Here is a 20208-nt window from a genome sequence, read left to right on the forward strand (position 1 = left end):
AAATGACTACCACCAAACTGCAGACAAGAGTAGAGTAGACAAACCAATGGTGAATACACTGCTGATCACAATAAGCTCAACTTCAATGGCTGCTTCACAGCCCCTTCCACCTGGATCTCCACGATCCACCCTCCCCCCACACAATACCAACTTCTCTGAACTATACTTGAGGCAACTTAAGAAGACCCCTGACATCTCGCAGCACTGTTGCCAACTTCCAACTGTGAAACACTAATGGTTGCAGGTAAAAAGTTGCCATCTAAAAAGCTGTGACAACACTGACATAGAGATGTTTACAAAATCGCATTACATTATTGGTTGAGATAACTGTAACTGTCAGGGATCAACTTACGCCGACTCAACTGTAAACATATGAAAATTGTCCTTACAACACAGCCTCCAATCCCACAATTTTGGCCTGATACAGTATTGCAGCACCCATATTATTCTGAATTATGACACAAAATTATCCATATTCATGACTGCGAATACATACACTGTACTTCATAACAGCTTTAGTCACCACAGTGCCTGTTCCTTTGGCCATGCATGCATGTCCAAAGGAACTTTGCATTGTAATTCAGAACAACACAGACACAGCAATATCATATTTATCTGCCAACACCGGGCAACTAACTTTCAAATAAAATGACTCACCTGTACAGGAATATACATAATGAATGTACGAGTAGGCTGTAGAAGCATGGTTGATGACACATGGAAGTTTGGGTATGGCTATGAGTCGTGCACAAATAGACAAATGGTAAGGCGACCACTCGCGATAAGTGGGAAATCCAGGTTTGAGTCCCTGCCTGGCACAAATTTTCGTTGTCATCATTCCATTCTACAGCTATGTTTGTCCACTATCTCAATTGTGAATACACTTAATGTATTTTGGTTTCAATCTACACAAGCCCTTGTCCTACGTCTATCACCATCTGTGGCAGTTCCACCTGCTTTATATTATTTGATTTGTTTGGTGATTGTCCTCGATGTCAACGTATTGCGTTGCTAAACTGGCTGAAAAATGGGTTGTGGATTCAGACACTGACTACTATAAATGATGTAGCTGACAGATGCACAGTTACATTTTTCAGTACTTTTATTTCACTGTTCACAACCCCCTAATAATACACAGTTGTAGATGTATGGCCAGTGCACTACTGTTTAAACTTTCCATAAGCCTAATTAATTGTTTGCAGACGAAACTCCACATACTGCTACAACAGTTTCCTGTTGAACACCTACGAGCAGTATAAGCCTAACCACAACGTTCACAGTTCTTGAATAATACACAGGTACGTATAGAACAGACACTGTCACTGTTTTTACACACAGCCTAATTGTTTAACACTTATTCCACACTTAATATGAAGCATTGTTGTTGTTTTTACACACAGCCTAATTGTTTAACACTTATTCCACAGTTAATATGAAGCATTGTTGTTGTTCTAACCAGCACAGGTTACTTGTCTGAAACTCGGGTGCGGACTGACTGTCTTGTGACCAAAAATTGGTCCTTCATATACCATCACAATAATAGGTGCTGAAACTACACATTGTTTGAAGTTAAATTTACAGAAATTACAATTAAAACTTAACTCATTAAATTAAGTGAATACATCAAAAAATTGGTTCTTTTGAGCAGTTTCTTCTCCTACTAGGGTTAAGCTGAATTATTTGTTTAAGTCATGAAATTAAGACATTTCGTTATGCAAAAAATACTTTTGACAAAACTGTTAGTTACTTTGGAATTAATGAACGGCTGGTTTTGCTAACATGTTTTTGAATAGAGCTAAATAGATACTTTAAGATTACTAGTACTTCGTCTTCCAATGAAATAATCACTGATTTTGCCCTATAAAAAAGGATACTAACTAGGAATAGTCAAAATAAATTCGAAAATCAATTACATACATAAAACTAAGCACAAAATTAGATCTGTTGTTATAATCTTTAAAACTGAAGGCCAATCTTTCTTTTTTATGAAAATATAGGTTATACTCACAAATGTTAATGTTAATTAAGTCAAAATGGAAAACTGAATTTTAAGGAGGCAGATGGCAAAACAAAGAGGGGCATTAAAACTATCCCAGCTTCCTTCATCACACATCCCAGTTCTCAAGCTCCCCGCTTCAGGCATCCTACACTCAAACCCTTCTCCCCACTTTCTCCCTCTTCTTCTGTTCTATTTCTTCCTCCTAGTTCACTCTTCCATGTGTGCATCACTTTCATCTCTCCCTACTTGCATCAGAATTAGGTCACCAGTGGCACATCACTACCCTGTGCACTTGTTACCTCTCCCTCCAAAATGTCAGATGTGAGCCACCCTTCCCTCCAAACCCCTCCCACCCACAATCCATAATGTGGTTAGCCAGAACACTGTAGCCATGCAAGTATATGAGTATGACTTGTATATTTTGTACTGGTTAGCTCTGTAGAAGCAGAAAGCTAAACACTGCATGTTCATGTGCATGAGCTTGTGTGTGTTTTGTTAGACTGTTTGCTTCAAGTAAAAACATCATTCAAAAGCTTAGTGATTATTTCAATCTTGTTTATGTGCCTATCGACCACTCAACACTTCACCTATACATTGACTTTATTCCTTCCATTATTTACAACACATCAACAATTTATTTTCTTGTGAGCTGTATTTCTTCCAGACACCTTTTGAGCAGTGGGGAATGTCATATACCATCAAACTGAAAATGTCACCACTTATGGAACCACAGCATTTTAGAGTCCTTAAAAAATGTTAACCCTTAAAAACATCAGAGTTTGCCATGGAGGAAACTTAGTTCCACATATTGATGAAACATCATATTCTGAAAATTCATGAAGTAAAAACTGTAGCCTTTTTTGAACTTTATGCTTTCACATCTGACCTAGCTATGAGCAATACATTGAAACTTCTACCTGAAAATATTATTTTGAAAACAACAGACTACAATTTCCTCTCTTTCGATATACTTTTGCTATAAACATGTGACACTTTTTCTTTAAGTTAGTTTTACATTGAGGATTCAATTTTGCACACAAATTACAGAGTATTACTATAATATGAATAAATGAACATTTTATAATCACTTGTATGGAGCTGACATACAACTGTAAGTCACAGCTTTAGACTGATTTGTTTTCCGAATGAAGCACAAAACTGCTGTTCTTAACTACACTGAAATTACAATCATGCACAGAACAGCAATTATTTGACTATGAAAACTATTTCCTCCCTCTCTTTGGTGCAAAAGAAACAACAAATTTTATGTTATCTTTAATGCTGAGGAGGGAAGACTCGAACCTAATAAATGTTATAAACAGTGTTTTTCTTGTCAGTTTGCCTTGTTTTGGCATGAAAAACAGTTAGCACAGTGTCTGTATAGTTGGCTGCAAATGTCCTTGAGACATGCATTCATGTCCAAAGGACATGCATGAAGGCATAAATGTTGTTTTTTTTTTTTTCCAGATACATGAACAAAATATGGATGAGCAATAACATTACTGATACTACTGTCAGTCTACAGTTGTAGTAAATTATTAAATATATTTGTAAACTGTGAATATGACATTACTTCAGTTGTATGGTTTACTAAAGACACACAAAAATTTGTGCTGGACCAGGATTCAAACCTGACAAAGCAAGGCAAACTGACAAGAGAAACATACACTCTCCTTATGTAAGAATCACATATAGACAGTATGAGACATGTAAATTTCTATCAGCCCGGAGGCATGCACAGATAGCCAAAGTGATTAAGGTGACTGCTCACAATAAGTGGGAAATCCGGGTTAAAGTCCTGGTCTGGCACAAACTTTCATGTGCCAGTAAACCATACAGTGTGATGAAACACCATACTTGCCATTTGAAATACATTTCATAATTTAATATGGCTGTAAATCCTCAGCAGTGTCTGTTCTCTCAGGCACGCATGCATGTCTAAAGGGCATTTTCATCAAACTATACAGACACTGTCAAATATAGACACTGGACAAACTGTAAAAATTTTCATCTCATCTAGAAAAGTGCAAGTACCCTGCGCCTATTTCTGACAGTAAACCAAAGTCAGAAGTGTTCATGGTGAGGGAAGTGCCCTTCCATGGGAGAACATTCATTACAATTGGTGGGCAGTCACACTAACAAGGGGAGGCCGCCAATTGTGAAATTCAGATTCGATTCATACTGCGCATAATAAAATCTCATGGCCAGAGGTGTAATGTGGCAAAGCACCAAGATGCACTTCTCAGCCGTTGTCGAGAAAATCGACAGTTAAAAGAAACCGTTGCGGTGAAATACTCTCTACGATTAATAATTTTCTACAGCGTCGTGGCGCAGCGGTAAGCACTCGGGTTCGTAATCTGAAGGTCGCCGGATCGAATTTCGCGCCATGCAATATTTTTTATTAGTTTCTTGTAATATAAAAATTATTAATGAATTGCTTATGCATGTTGGTGAAGGTGGATCGCTCTCCAATTGTACTGCCTCCATTTTTCCGTTTGTTTAACAGGGTGTACCAAAGCTCTCCCGTCCGCACTGATTTTCGACGATGTTATAAGTTGCGCTAGGGACCGCATCTCCCTTCTTTCGAAGTTAGCAGGCAACTATGCTGTTATGCGGCTGCTCGTTTCGGCCCATTCAACATATGTCCTTCAAGTGTAACGAGCGAGTACCGGAGTTTATATTTCATACCTGCCACAGGAAATTTGTGTTCGTGGGGTCTCTGTTCTAATTCGAACGTTTGACTTACGCTATACGTATTCGTTTCAGAATATCGTTTCTACGTCTTCCGTTAACTATACGTGGTTAACATTATGAAGACAATTAATAACATTTGTGAAACACAACTTTGTTTGCGGAAAACATAATGATGTTCGAAGTCGCCAGTTTTTCCACGAGAAACGACTTTCATAACGACTTGCATAATTGTTGCAACTGATTGCCGGGAATTATATATAAACAGTGGGTTAGTTAGGGACCAGTTCCATATTATTTACACGATTAGTGAATTGTTTAGTTAGTGGGTTAGTTTGGGACCAGTTCTGTTTTATTTACATAATTAGTGAATTATTTAGTTATTAGTTTATTAGGTAACCAATAAGTGCATTATTTATCTTTCCAAAATGATGGATAAACCTTGTGGATTAAAAGGAAAAGGGAACAATAAAAAGGAGAACACGTTTGCATAATTAAGAGTGATTCACTGTTTTTAACATGATTAGCACTTGTGTTAAAGAAGTGGCATAAAAAACTATTAGGTAACATCATGAGTCCTTAATAAAAAGCCTGCAATCAATACAAAAGTTCTGATACACAGGTCATTTGACAATTCTATGTGCCTACAGTGTGTAATTCTTACTACAAGAGAGAAGACTGACATTTCTTGGCAGGCAAGCATTTTGCAAATGACACTGCATGAAAGTAAACATAAAAATCTAACAATGGAAAATTGAGGCTGGAATGTAACAATATTATGAAAAGGAAAGTTGCTAATCAGCAACTAGCGGAGAAGGCCTTCATCAAAAAAATACACACACACACACACACATCATGTGTGAGTTACAATGTGTGTGTGTGTGTGTGTGTGTGTGTGTGTGTGTGTGTGTGTGTGTGTGTGTGTGCGCGCGCGCGTGCGTGTGTCATCTATTTTTGACTAAGGCCTTACTAGCTGAAAGTTTTATTTGTGACAGGATAATTATTTGTATCACAAGAAAGACCACAACACAGCTCGAACAAGGTCCTAAAGTAAAATTGAAATGCTTAACTGGCTGTTAGAAAATGTGGGAACAGCATTATTTTACTTAGTTACACAAAATAAGCAACAAAAGAAAAGATACTGGAAGCCTATGATGATATTGTGCAGTGACTTTCCCCAAACAACAGCAACCTAAATCAAAACCTGTTGAATTGATCACTGGCAAAGCTTAGAGGTTTCAACACAGGAAGAAATATCCTGGGAGATGTTTGGATATCAGAAATATTACAGTTAGTGGAAGAAGGTAAGAATCAATTTCTTGATCTTTTACTTTTTTTAAGTTTAATTAAATTTTGCAGAAACTGCAGAAAGACATAGGTCTTCACTAATCACAATTGTTACATGTTTTGAAACAACAACTTACGATGATTTGAGTGGATACTGCCTGTATGCAGACATACTTGAAATAGTGTACTTGGTTAAAGATGGTACAATTTACGACACAGGATGCTATTTGGAAAAAAAATCATACTAGGCTCTAACTACCCAATGCCTTGCCTAAAAATATCACTACCCTTCCTATTACCAAATTTAAATTCACCTTAAACAAATTCTGACTATAAATCCATTTTATTCTCTACAAGAGTTCATGCAGAATTAATAGAAAGTGCCTTCTTTGAAAGTATATTAGGTTCATAGTATCAGATAATCCACAAGAAATCTGCTGATGATTAAAAAACACAAATTATTACACTATCCTTAAATATCAACAAATTTAAGATTTATTGTTAAATTAAAAGCTATAGACTGAGCAAGGTGGCATTATGGTTAGCACACTGGACTCGCATTCGGGAGGGTGACAGTCCAAACCCTCCTGATTTAAGTTTTCTGTGATTTCCCTAAATCGCATCAAGCAAATGCCAGGATGGTTCCTTTGAAAGAGCATGGCTGACTTGACTTCTTTTCCCATCATTCCCTAATCTAATCCACTGGGAGCAATGACCCCCTCCCCCCAAATCAACCAACCTACCAAACAAACTCAAAACTGCAGTTTCTTGATTCTAAACTTCAACATTCTAACCTTACGTATCCAGAAGAATAATCTGTATAATGTCATGAAATTGTATTATTTTTGGGATTAGATTGCTTATTTAATGTTGAATAATAACAATACTGATAATAATAATAATTATTCTTATTCTTATTCTTATTATTATTATTATTTCTTTCCTTTCTCAGACGTTATATCTGGTTAAAAATGGAAAGTGATGCGGACCTTGATCAAGCGTGACTTCCTTTTAACTGCACGGTATATGTTACATTGCATTTAGGAACTTTTGGGTAATTGAACATGTATCAATAATTACAGATTTCTGTAGTTGTATATATAAAGTTTGGATGTAGCTGTATTGCGTTGATGTACTGGTGGATATTGTGTGGCATGACTCCTGTAGTTGATAGTATAATTGGTATAATGTCAACTTTATCCTGATGCCACATGTCCTTGACTTCCTCAGCCAGTTGGATGTATTTTTCAATTTTTTCTCCTGTTTTCTTCTGTATATTTGGTGTATTGGGTATGGATATTTCGATTAGTTGTGTTAATTTCTTCTTTTTATTGGTGAGTATGATGTCAGGTTTGTTATGTGGTTTTGTTTTATTGTTATAATGGTTCTGTTCCAGTATAATTTGTAATCATCGTTCTCCAGTACATTTTGTGGTGCATACTTGTATGTGGGAATGTGTTGTTTTATTAGTTTATGTTGTATGGCAAGTTGTTGATGTATTATTTTTGCTACATTGTCATGTCTTCTGGGGTATTCTGTATTTGCTAGTATTGTACATCCTCTTGTGATGTGATCTACTGTTTCTATTTGTTGTTTGCAAAGTCTGCATTTATCAGTTGTGGTATTGGGATCTTTAATAATATGCTTGCTGTAATATCTGGTGTTTATTGTTTGATCCTGTATTGCAATCATGAATCCTTCTGTCTCACTGTATATATTGCCTTTTCTTAGCCATGAGTTGGATGCGTCTTGATCGATGTGTGGCTGTGTTAGATGATACGGGTGCTTGCCATGTAGTGTTTTCTTTTTCCAATTTACTTTCTTTGTATCTGTTGATGTTATGTGATCTAAAGGGTTGTAGAAGTGGTTATAAAATTGCAGTGGCGTAGCCGATGTATTTATATGAGTGACTGCTTTGTGTATTTTGCTAGTTTCTGCTTGTTCTAGAAAGAATTTTCCTAAATTGTCTACCTGTCCATAATGTAGGTTTTTTATGTCGATAAATCCCCTTCCTCCTTCCTTTCTGCTTAATGTGAATCTTTCTGTTGCTGAATGTATGTGATGTATTTTATATTTGTGGCATTGTGATCGTGTAAGTGTATTGAGTGCTTCTAGGTCTGTGTTATTATTATTATTATTATTATTATTTTATTTGTTTTCATATACTATCTTTCGAGTAGACTACACGATAGTGATGGTCTGATCAGCATTATTTGACTTAAAAAATAAATAAAAAAATAAGTAAATAAATAAAAAAAAAAAAAACAGGAAGCCTATGACCATACTGTGCAGTGACTTTTCCCATGCAACTGTGACCTAAATCAAAACCTGCTGAACTGACCACTGGCAAAGCTTAGAAGTTTCATCAGAGGAAGAAATATCCTTGATGATGTTTGGATGACAAAATTATTACATTTAGTGAAGATAACTGCAAACAAACATTGTGCAAAACGATTTTTTTTACTGCTATTTGGACAAAATGAGTTATAACTCAACAGCTTCAAAAAAATCATTAATTTTTTCAGCAATTAATGTGCTTCAGTTAAATAAAATATTGTTCAAATGACTTATGGGAATGTAACCACATGCTATCTTCAACACCCAATATTTCGACAGGCACAAATGCAGCAAGGAAGCACTGTGCAAGGGAATTTAAAACTTTGGTTTGCAGAGGTTACGCACACACACGCGTGCGCTGCCCCCCCCCCCCCCCCCCCCACACACACACACACCTAAGATGACCAATGCAAATTAATAACCAATGAGTAAGGTAGTGACAATTACTCTTGTCCCTCTGCTTTTGTTTTTTGACAAGGGAAAGAGCACACTGAAATTAAGCAAAATCCTTTATATCTATTCCTAGTGTCATACACTAATTAAATTTCAACCACTTCCTTACAGCATCCTAGGGCTCCAGCCTCCTACCAGAGCAGAGATCAGCAGCAGCTTATCAATTTTATGTACAGATCTTTTCGTTTAGTGGTATTCTAACATACTTCAGAGTAGACTAAAGTTTACTAACTGATTAAGTTTTTCAGATAAATCTGAGTGCATATCTCTGTGTAAAGGCAACTTTCTTGGGTAGCAACCTGCTGCCTGAAGCATCACGTCACGTGACTACGTTTAACTGAACGGTTTGTGTTAGGACATTCAAACTGCACAGTTGGCTGTGGGGCTTGATGGGAATTAGTATGCGCATGGTATGGTTTTGTTTAGCGACAAAGCCCACTTTCATTTGGATGGGTTCGTCAGTAAGGAAAATTGGCACATTTGGGGGTACTGAAAATCCGCATTTCGCGATTGAGAAGTTTCTTCACCCTCAATGGGTGACTGTCTGGTGTGCAGTGTCTAGTCATGGAATATTCCTTGATGACACAGTGACTACCAAACGGTACATGCAAGTTTTGGAAGATGATTTTATCCCCATTATCCAAACTGACTGTGATTTTGACAAGATGTGGTTCATGTACGATGGAGCTCAACCTCATCGAAGCAGGAGAGTATTTGCTGTCCTGGAGGAGCACTTTGGGGATCGCATTCTGGCTCTGGGATATCCAGAGGCCACTGGCCACTGGCATGGGCCTCGATTAGCCGTCGTTTTCTCCGAATCTGAACGCATGCAACTCCTTTTGGTGGAGCTATATTAAAGACAAGGTGTACATTAATAACCCCCAAAACCGTTGCTGAGCTGAAAACAGCAATTCAGGAGGTCATAGACAGCACTGATGTTCCGACATTTCAGTGGGCCATGTAGAATTTCGCTATTCACATCATCGCCAATGATTAGAGGCATATTGAACATGTCATAATCTAAATCCAAATATCTGTAGTGATGTTTAGATGTTAATTAAATTGTGTGCACACCGTAGTATGTAAACAATTTATGTTTTTTTTATGTACTTCAATAATTGTCACCCTGTAGTTCAGATCAGTACTTTAGAGTTTGTGTATTTGTTTCCTGTCATAGCTTTTGTGTTTCCAGCCAAAAGTAACTGCTGATAATCAATTTTCAGTACTGAAATTTATTTGTGTTTTAACCCTTTCATGGTTGATATATATGTCCCACTAATGTAACGATCAGTTTTGAGTGTTGGAACATCCGTATTTCATATTTATCTAGTGCCAGCATGTTGTGAGCTCCTTTCAGAACTGAGAGAAAAATATTGCGAACCATGGGGTGGATATATAGAAAGCTGTGAGCGGTCAAATGGGGTGGCAAGTGTTTATAGGTGGTACAATGCATTTGCTACACAAAAAGTAGATTTATTCTCTATCTTCTCCATTCCAAGAATAACTGAGGTAACTAACTGTGTTTTCTTATAATCTTAGACATTGTTTTGGAACATTACTACACATCTCCGTAATTCTGCTGGTATTTCCATAATTTATATGTAGCGGGAAATACATGCCCCAGAAAATTTCACAGAATGTTGAAAACATTGGCATGTGGTATGTCAATGCCATCTTCAAATGTTATGTTGGAAACTTGTGTACGACAGTTCGTGTTTTTCATTGTGAAGAGAATAAATATGTTCTGATACTGATTTGTTTTACTTTTTTCCACAATTGCCATCCTGATAAAATCATTTTAAAATTAAAAATCTAACTCTGAAAATCCCAGGTTCACACGAAAGCGTGAATCTAGTTACGTTCTTAGGACACATGTGTCACTTAACCGATTTTCAAAATCGGTCAGCTTAAAATCTCTTTATAGAGAAAATGTATTACTTATCATGCAGGAAGGCAGTTTTTGACCTTTTATTTTTCAAATATATGCACAATGAATTTTAACCATGAAAGGTTTACGAGCGTGGTTCATGGTGTGGGTTCCTGTAGTCACGTCCTAGCTCATGAACCGCAGGCAACGTATGAGTGGCCAAGTAAGTGGTCCCGACAGTCGGGATGCCAGTTACTTTGGAAGAAAGCTGGGCATCTCGGACATATTCTGAGTCGTGGTCACCTTTGTGCTCATACGGCAAAGACTACCAAATCCACCAGTTAGTATCTCAACCGTTAGGGGTAAAACCCAATGGGACTCGGGGCAAGTAAGGCTAGCAACCTGCTTCCCTGGTACTTTAAATATGATGCTGGCAACAATCAGAGCAAAATGCCTCAGACCTTTGGAGGTGACGGAGTCCCACCTCTAACTGACAAACCAGGGACTCCTAAGATACGACTTGGCAAACAAATGGTAATGAGATGGGGAGCTATTAATATCAATGGGGGCTACTCTGGGAAGAAGGTAGAGCTGGCAGAGGCTGCAAGTAAGATGGGGCTGGACGTTTTAGCTGTTAGTGACATCCAGGTAAGGGGTGAGAAAGAAGAGGAAGTGGGAGAATACAAGGTCTACCTGTAAGGAGTCAAAGCAGGAATAGCACAATGGGGCGTAGGGCTTTACATCAGGAAAGAAATGGAATCCAGCGTAGTTGCAATAAGGTATGTAAACGAACGACTGATGTGGATAGATTTGACAGTCTCTAGCAAGAAAATTAGGATTGTGTCAGTATATTCGCATTGTGAAGGGACAGATCAAGATAAGATGGATAGTTTTTATGAGGCACTCAGTGATGTAGTTGTTAGAGTAAAAGGACAAGGACAGTGTTCTGCTCATGGGGGATTTTAATGCCAGGATTGGAAATCGAACAGAAGAGTATGAAAAGGTTATGGGTAAATTTGGAGAGGATATGGAGGCCAACAGGAACGGGAAACAACTCTTGGATTTCTGTGCCACTATGGGCTTAGTAATCACAAACTCCTTTTTTAAACATAAGAACATTCACCGGTATACTTGGGAAGGCAGGGGAACCAGATCTGTCATTGACTATATAATAACAGATCAGGAATTCAGGAAGGCTGTGAGGGACACACGTGTATTCAGGGGATTCTTTGATGACACTGATCATTATTTAATCTGCAGTGAAATTGGGATTGTGAGGCCGAAAGTTCAGGAGGTCAGGTCCATATGTAGGAGGATAAGAGTGGAGAAACTTCAGGATCAGGAAATCAGGCACAAGTACATAACAGCGATCTCAGAAAGGTACCAGTTAGTTGAATGTAGTCAATTACAGTCATTGGAAAAGGAATGGACAAGGTGCAGGGACACAGTACTAGAAGTGGCTAAAGAATGTCTTGGAACAGTAGTGTGTAAAAGTAGGATGAAGCAAACAGCTTGGTGGAATGACACAGTCAAGGCAGCCTGTAAAAGGAAAAAGAAGGCGTATCAAAAATGGCTACATACTAGAACTCAGGTAGACAGAGAAAGTTATGTTGAAGAAAGAGACAAAGCCAAACAGATAATTGCAGCATCCAAGAAGAAATCTTGGGAAGACTTTGGAAACAGGTTGGAGACTATGGGTCAAGCTGCTGGAAAACCATTCTGGAGTGTAATTAGCAGTCTTCGGAAGGGAGGTAAGAAGGAAATGACAAGTATTTTGGACAGGTCAGGAAAACTACTGGTGAATCCTGTGGATGCCTTGGGCAGATGGAGGGAATATTTTGAAGAGTTGCTCGATGTAGGTGAAAATACGATCAGTAATGTTTAAGATTTCAAGGTACAATGGGATAGGAATGATGATGGAAATAGGATCACATTTGAGGAAGTGGAGAAAATGGTCAATAGATTGCAGTGCAATAAAGCAGCTGGGGTGAATGAAATTAAGTCGGAACTCATCAAATACAGTGGAATGTCAGGTCTTAAATGGCTACACAGGATAATTGAAATGGCCTGGGAGTCGGGACAGGTTCCATCAGACTGGACAAAAGCAGTAATCACACCAATCTTTAAACATGGAAACAGAAAAGATTGTAACAACTACAGAGGTATCTCTTTAATCAGCATTGTGGGTAAAATCTTCTCGGGTATTGTTGAAAGGAAAGTGTGAGTATTAGTTGAGGACAAACTGGATGAAAATCAGTGTGGGTTTAGGCCTCTTAGAGGTTGTCAGGACCAGATCTTTAGCTTACGGCAAATAATGGAGAAGTGTTATGAGTGGAACAGGGAATTGTATCTATGCTTTATAGATCTAGAAAAGGCATATGACTGGGTTCCTAGGAGGAAGTTATTGTCTGCTTTACGAGATTATGGAATAGGAGGCAAACTTTTGCAAGCAATTAAAGGTCTTTACCTGGATAGTCAGGCAGCAGTTCGAGTTGACGGTACATTGAGTTCATGGTTCAGAGTAGTTTCAGGGGTAAGACAAGGCTGCAACCTGTCTCCACTGTTGTTCATATTATTTATGGATCATATGTTGAAAACAATAGGCTGGCTGGGTGAGATTAAGATATGTGAACACAAAATAAGCAGTCTTGCATATGCGGATGACTTAGTTGTGATGGCAGATTCGATTGAAAGTTTGCAAAGTAATATTTCAGAGGTAAATCAGAAATGTAAGGACTATGGTATGAAGATTAGCATCTCCAAAACAAAAGTAATGTCAGTGGGAAAGAAATATAAATGGATTGAGTGCCAAATAGGAGGAACAAAGTTAGAACAGGTGGATGGTTTCAAGTACTTATGATGCATATTCTCACAGGATGGCAACATAGTGAAAGAACTGGAAGCAAGGTGTAGCAAAGCTAATGCAGTGAGCGCTCAGCTACGATCTACTCTCTTCTGCAAGAAGGAAGTCAGTACCAAGACTAAGTTATCTGTGCACCGTTCAATCTTTCGACCAACTTTGTTGTATGGGAGCGAAAGCTGGGTGGATTCAGGTTACCTTATCAACAAGGTTGAGGTTACGGATATGAAAGTAGCTAGGATGATTGCAGGTACTAGTAGATGGGAACAATGGCAGGAGGGCGTCCACAATGAGGAAATCAAAGAAAAACTGGGAATGAACTCTATAGATGTAGCAGTCAGGGCGAACCGGCTTAGATGGTGGGGTCATGTTACACACATGGGAGAAGCAAGGTTACCGAAGAGACTCATGGGTTCAGCAGTAGAGGGTAGGAGGAGTTGGGGCAGACCAAGGAGAAGGTACCTGGATTCGGTTAAGAATGATTTTGAAGTAATAGGTTTAACATCAGAAGAGGCACCAATGTTAGCACTGAATAGGGGATCATGGAGGAATTTTATAAGGGGGCTATGCTCCAGACTGAACACTGAAAAGCATGATCAGTCTTAAATGAGGATGATGATGATGATGATGATGATGATGATGATGATGAAGGATTAAGAGCTTGTGGCTCTTGCGATCTTGGCCTATGCTGAGAACTCTGCAGAGCAGATTTTAGTGTTTGTTTATTCTCATCATTTATATTTTGCAATTATACCTATCTCAGTAGCACAATAGTCAGGTAATTTTCTATTTTTCAAAGGGCTGTTTGTACTTTTTCAGTTACTCGTGAAGTTTTGTTTCTATTTTTTGAGATCTTATTCAGTTTTTTTTACACATACAATATGGATAGGAACTGTGGTGGTTGTGAGAACTGACTGCTGTCCATAAACAGCTAGAATCTGCATTGGCCATGGTCTACAGGTGCCTGGTAACTGCACAAAGTTACAACAGCATCAGCGCACACATGTTGAGAATGCAATACCTTTGGTGCCACTGAAATCCCCTGGTGACCTGTTTGTCGCTGCATCTTCAGGTATGCAACATCTGACCAGCGCATCTTCACTCAAGAGTAAGTAGTGGACAGTGACGGGTTCACGTGTCACTGGACGGAAAGTGAAAGAGGGAACAGGCTGCATGGCTGGCTCCTTTCACCTTAGCAAAAGGCATGAGGTGCTACCCACTATTAATAATACTTCTGAGCCAGCATGGGATAGCTCTCCTGTTGAGCCAGTGGCCAATTTTCGTGCCCAGTCAGAAAAGTGCAGAGGGCAAAGGGAAATAGCAGGCAGGGTGGGAAAGAATGCCAGTGTACACTCAATATGTTGGGGGGTGGGGTCCTCGTTCATGACATGGAGGAGAACTTGCCAGCAGCTATCGAGGCGAGGGCAATGAGTGCCTGCCACTTGGGTTCTTGGGCCGTCCTCAGGTCCTTTGGTAGAGAGCAGGCAAACAATGTCCACATTGCCGAACTGCATTGCTGCGGACAACAGTCAGGCTCATTTGTCTAGAGTACACTGTATTATACGTTCAAATTTATGAGGGGAATAGTATATATCAAAACTAATTTTGAACAATTGTCATGAGAGAAATATTAATTCATGTCTTGACGATGTTGCGTCCACTGCTCTACAGATTTACTCTGAGTGATGTCAGGAGGCTAGAGCAGCTGACACAGCTTTCTGGAGACATGAAGTGCAGTTTTTCTTAAAATAACAATTGTCTAATGACAAGATAATTGAAACTGCTTGCAATAATTATCATTTACTGTGATTTTAACTGTATTATAAGTAAAAATTTAATACACAACCAAAGTAATTTCAACCTCTACCTAACAGAATTTTTAAAAATGTGTGTGTGTGTGTGTGTGTGTGTGTGTGTGTGTGTGTGACTATAGGTAAGTGTGACCACTACGCGTAAAAAGCAATTAAAGGTAGAAAAGACTAATGTAAAAGACTATCATAAAAATGGTCAGCAAGTTGTCATATTTTTCACTGTTAATGGGCATTATGAATGTAAAATAACTCGTTCGACATTACAGTGAGAGACCGCAATTATAATCCATTGAACAAGCAAACAATTCACCATCCTCTGTGAATGAGTCCAGTGAATGCTGACCGATAACATCGAAAACCATCGATATCTTGAGAAGTAACAGTTACTGTAATTTTAGGACTTAAACGGTTCATGCCTTGAAAATGACATGGGTTTACATGTGGAAATATCGAACTTTTGATGAATTTATACAGCTGCATACAACATGGTGAGACAAGATTAACTTCTCCTTGGGCAATATGTGGAACAATATAGTCTACATAATTCAAAAGATACAAAGTCCTGACCAAACGGCTAAGAAGTTCTCATTATTATGTATGCAACTGATATGTTGACAAACACATTTTTTAAACTATGAGTCTTAAAAACTAAGAAATATTATTACTCTGTTCCAACATCTACATCGTAATACCATCAACTCCTCTATTTGAGCCTGTTTCTGAACAATCTGACTGTAAATTTACTCAGAAGTGGAATATAGGAGTAGGATTCTAATAAAGACACACTGTATATACTTACACTCAAATTTTCTCTTCTTTCGCTTTCTGTGTTGATGAACTGTTGCATCAACACGTGCACACACATTTGGATTCATTCCAATATGAAGACAATATTCTTCAACATTCTGTACATCAAGTTCAGCCCGTTTGCGTGCTAAGAACGCCTTTATTCTATAGTCAATCTGAAAATACAAATTATTCCATCAAATAAGTACAATGTTTCAATAATGATTTTAAAACTTGAAAATAAATATAAATTTATTCAGATATGCACAGAATCAATTCAGGTGTAGCCATAAAGTAAAACAATATGACTGACTCATGTAGTGGTGTACATGCAATGACATATTTACACACACCAGTATCATAACTGATTTGTATATAAGTACAACATAACTTCTGCACAATTTCAGTGCAGTAATGTGTTCATTGAAAATTTGTGTGTGTGTGTGTGTGTGTGTGTGTGTGTGTGTGTGTGTTAGTATAATCTAACTTCTGCACCATTTCAGTGCAGTAATGTGTTCATTGTAAATAAGTATTACAGTAGTTGTATTACCTTATAAATAAATAAAAAACTTTTTTATTTTAAATTCAGTGCATTAGTATTTGTAAAATTACTCTTAGTGTTCATTAAAAAATGACGATCATTCCACTTGGGACCTGTGGAATGGTACATTAGCTTATTTGTTTTAATTGTAAATATTTGTCATGTATTGTTGTTTTTCTGACATGTTCCACATCCTGGAGGACCTCCTCACTACGGATCAATTGGAATGAAAGTAAATCTAATCTAATCTAATAACAGTTTAAAATTATTGCTTTCAAAGGTGTGGAGTATGTTTGTTGTGTTGCTTGCTTCCATAAAAAAATCTGGGATATGTTTGCTGTGTTGCCTGCTTCCATAAAACAAACTTCGGTACTACAATTAACTGAGGTGTGTTTTCTCTAAGTAAGTTGTCACAGTGTTCTAGGCACCATATCTTTTAAGGAACTAGCTCTTCGCTCATGACGCCTGATACCATCTGGTTGTCTTCAGGTTCCTGAATATTTACTGTCATCACCTCAATAAATCTGGAATAAACAGCTTGAGTTAAAGCTCCAGCTAAACCTAGATCAAAATTTTATAATTACAATCAGTAGCCTTGATTGCCATTGACGAATAATTTTTATCTATTAACATTGGGGAGTATAGCCACAACACTGATGGAAAGTCAGACTCCAGCAGTCACCTATTACACACCTGCATAGCACCAAGTTATGTATTTAGCTTTTTCTGTATTTTCTTAGCAGCATATTTATTACATTTTGTGCATGTTTTCTGTTTAAGAGGTTTAATCTCAGGTTTTGTAACCATAAGTGTTGGGTCTGGGAGTCTGTAGTACTGTAGTCATTTCTTCTGAACAGCTAGCTATATGGATCACTAAAACATCAGTGTACCATTGGTGACACATCAGGAGTGTAACAAGCTGCATATCTTCGTTTCTGTCTGTGTTTATATAGTTTACTTCTTCAGTTAGCCATGCTAGGATGGGTATGATGTGTGCAAGCTTTGTGTGAACGCAGGAGAGCTGACCGCAGTTTGCAAAGAGCTGAATGCGCTTTTGGCTACAGTCAGTTGTATTCAGGCTGCTGCTTTGGGATGTAGCAGTGGCGAGGAATCTGGCGCATCACGTAACGTAGCACACCTCAGGTGTTCCTTGTTTCGTCTACGGGTCCTGCTTCTGAGGCCCCTCCTACTGCACCCAATGCAGTGGATCTGCTCTCACAGCAGGTTGTGTGACAGGTGGTATGCGTTTATGTTGCCCAAGACGGAGGGCCAATGGGGAGACGGGCTGTCTCACCTCTCCTGTTCGCCCTGTGTGTGTGTGCACAGGTGGCTGTTCCTTCAGCAGAGTCTGAGAAGACGCATGGGGACAGGGTTTTCTTAGTTATCGGGAGCTCCAATGTTAGGCCAATTATCAAGCTTGTTAGGGAAATAGTGTTCAGGGCTGGTAAGAAAATCAATGTACACTTAGAATGTCTGTTGGGGGGAGGGGGGGGGGGCCTCATCCGAGATGCGGAGGCGGCCTTGCCTGTCGCTATCGAGCATGCATGGTGTAATCCTCTGCAAGTTGTGGCTCACATTGGCACCAAAGAACCAGTTTCTTGGGTTCTGAGATCATCCTCAGTTTAAACAGGCAGCTGGAGGAAAAGACTGCCGACCCTGCATGAAGCATGCAAACAGAGCTTGCAATTTGCAGCATTGTTCCCATAGTTGATCAGGATCCTTTGGTTTGGAGCTGAGTGGAGGCTCTAAACCAAAGGCTCTATCGACTCTGTGACAGTCTTGACTGCAGATTTCTGGACCTGCATCATTGAGTTGGTTATCGTACGACTCCCCTTGATAGATCAGGGGGCACTACACACAGGAAGCAGCTACTCAGATAGAAGAGTACGTGTGGAATGCACATGGGGATTTTTAGGCTGGGTGTTAGTTTGAGGTACTCTGATGAACACTTGTACACGACATACAGGTATCAAAATCAGACCCCATTCAGAGTAAAGATACTTCGACTACAAAATTTTATTAGTAAATTGTCAAAGTATTTGTAATAAAGTTCCCAAATGTATGGCCCTCCAGGAAATTTCTTGTGCTCAAGTTATTCTCGGAACCGAAAGCTAGCTGAAATGCAAAATATTAAGCTGTGAGACATTTAGCAATTCATGGACTGTATATCAAAACCTGGGAAAATTCTGGTCCTTCATTAAGTCACTAAGTTGGTCAGTGACTAACTGGCCAGTCTGGTGTGGCAGTAGAAGACAGCAAAATGAAAGCCAAAGTTTTAAATTTCACATATAAGAAACTGTTCACCCAGGATAACTGTACAAACATACTGTTGTTTGACTGTCACACAGACTCCCATATGGAGGGGACAGAAATATCCTTGGCATAGAGAAATAACTGAAGAGTTGAAAACAATTAAGTTGCCAGGTCCAGACAGAATTTCAATTCAGTTTTACAAAAAGTCCTCTGTGGCACTGGCACCTTCCTTAACTTGCATTTATCACAAATCTCTTGCCCAGTGCAAAGTTCCAAGTGACTGGAAAAAGCACAGATACCTCCTGTATATAAGAATGGTAAAACAACAGACCCACAAAATTACAGATCAGTATCGTCAACACCAGTCTGCTAAAGAATTCCTGAACATATTCTCAGATCCAATATAATAAATTTCCTTGTGACAGAAAAGCTTCTGTCCACAAATCAGCATAGTTTCAGATTGCAATACTTACACAAAACTCAATTTACCCACTTCTCACGTCATACCCTGCGAACAATGGATTAAGGGCAACAGGCAGATTCCATATTCTTAGATTTCCTAAAATCATTTGACACAGTACCACATGGTAGACTTTTAATGAAGATACAAGCATATGGTACACTGAGGTGACCATAGTCATGGGATAGCGATATGCACATAATACAGATGGTTGTTGTATCCCGTAAATAAGGTGTAAAACGGCAGTGCATTGGCGGAGCTGTCATTTGTACTCAAATGACACTTGTGGAAGGTTTCTGATGTGATTATGGCTGCACAACATTAATTAACAGACTTTGAACACGGAATGGTAGTTGGAGCTAGATGCATGGGAAATTCCATTTCAGAAGTCATTTGGGAATTCAATATTCTGAGATTCACAGTGTCAACAGTGTGCCGAGAATACCAAACTTCAGGCATTACCTCTCACCACGGACAACACAGTGGCCAACAGCCTTCACTTAATGACCAAGAGCAGCTGCAGCATCTACATAGATTTGTCAGTGTTAACAGACAAGCAACACTGCACGATATAACAGCAGAAATCAATGTGGAATGTACGACAAACTTGTGGAAAAATTTTGGCATTAATGGGCTATGGCAGCAGATGATCGACACAAGTGCCTTTGCTAACAGAATGACATTGTCTGCAGCGCCTCTCCTGGGCTCATGACCATATCGGTTGGACCCCAGATGACTGGAAGACCATGGACTGCTCATGTAAGTCCCAATTTCAGTTGGTGAGAGATAATGGTAGGGTTTGAATGTGGTGCAGACCCCACAAAGTGAGGTACCCAAGTTGTCAGCAAGGCACTGTGCAAGCT

General features: G+C 38.8%; 1 protein-coding gene across 5 annotated transcripts in view; it reads right to left on the reverse strand.

The window, feature by feature from the left end:
* The window catches only part of LOC126249031 (molybdopterin synthase catalytic subunit-like), a 121844-nt gene that overhangs the window by 18334 nt on the left and 83302 nt on the right, over positions 1-20208 (reverse strand). For all 5 annotated transcript variants that reach the window (XM_049950642.1, XM_049950645.1, XM_049950641.1 and 2 more), the window contains one exon: positions 16105-16267. In XM_049950642.1, the coding sequence (XP_049806599.1) occupies positions 16105-16267 (163 nt within the window). The remainder of the gene's footprint in view (positions 1-16104; positions 16268-20208) is intronic.

The sequence above is a fragment of the Schistocerca nitens genome, chromosome 3 (genome assembly GCF_023898315.1).
Source record: "Schistocerca nitens isolate TAMUIC-IGC-003100 chromosome 3, iqSchNite1.1, whole genome shotgun sequence".
Lineage (NCBI taxonomy): Eukaryota > Metazoa > Arthropoda > Insecta > Orthoptera > Acrididae > Schistocerca > Schistocerca nitens.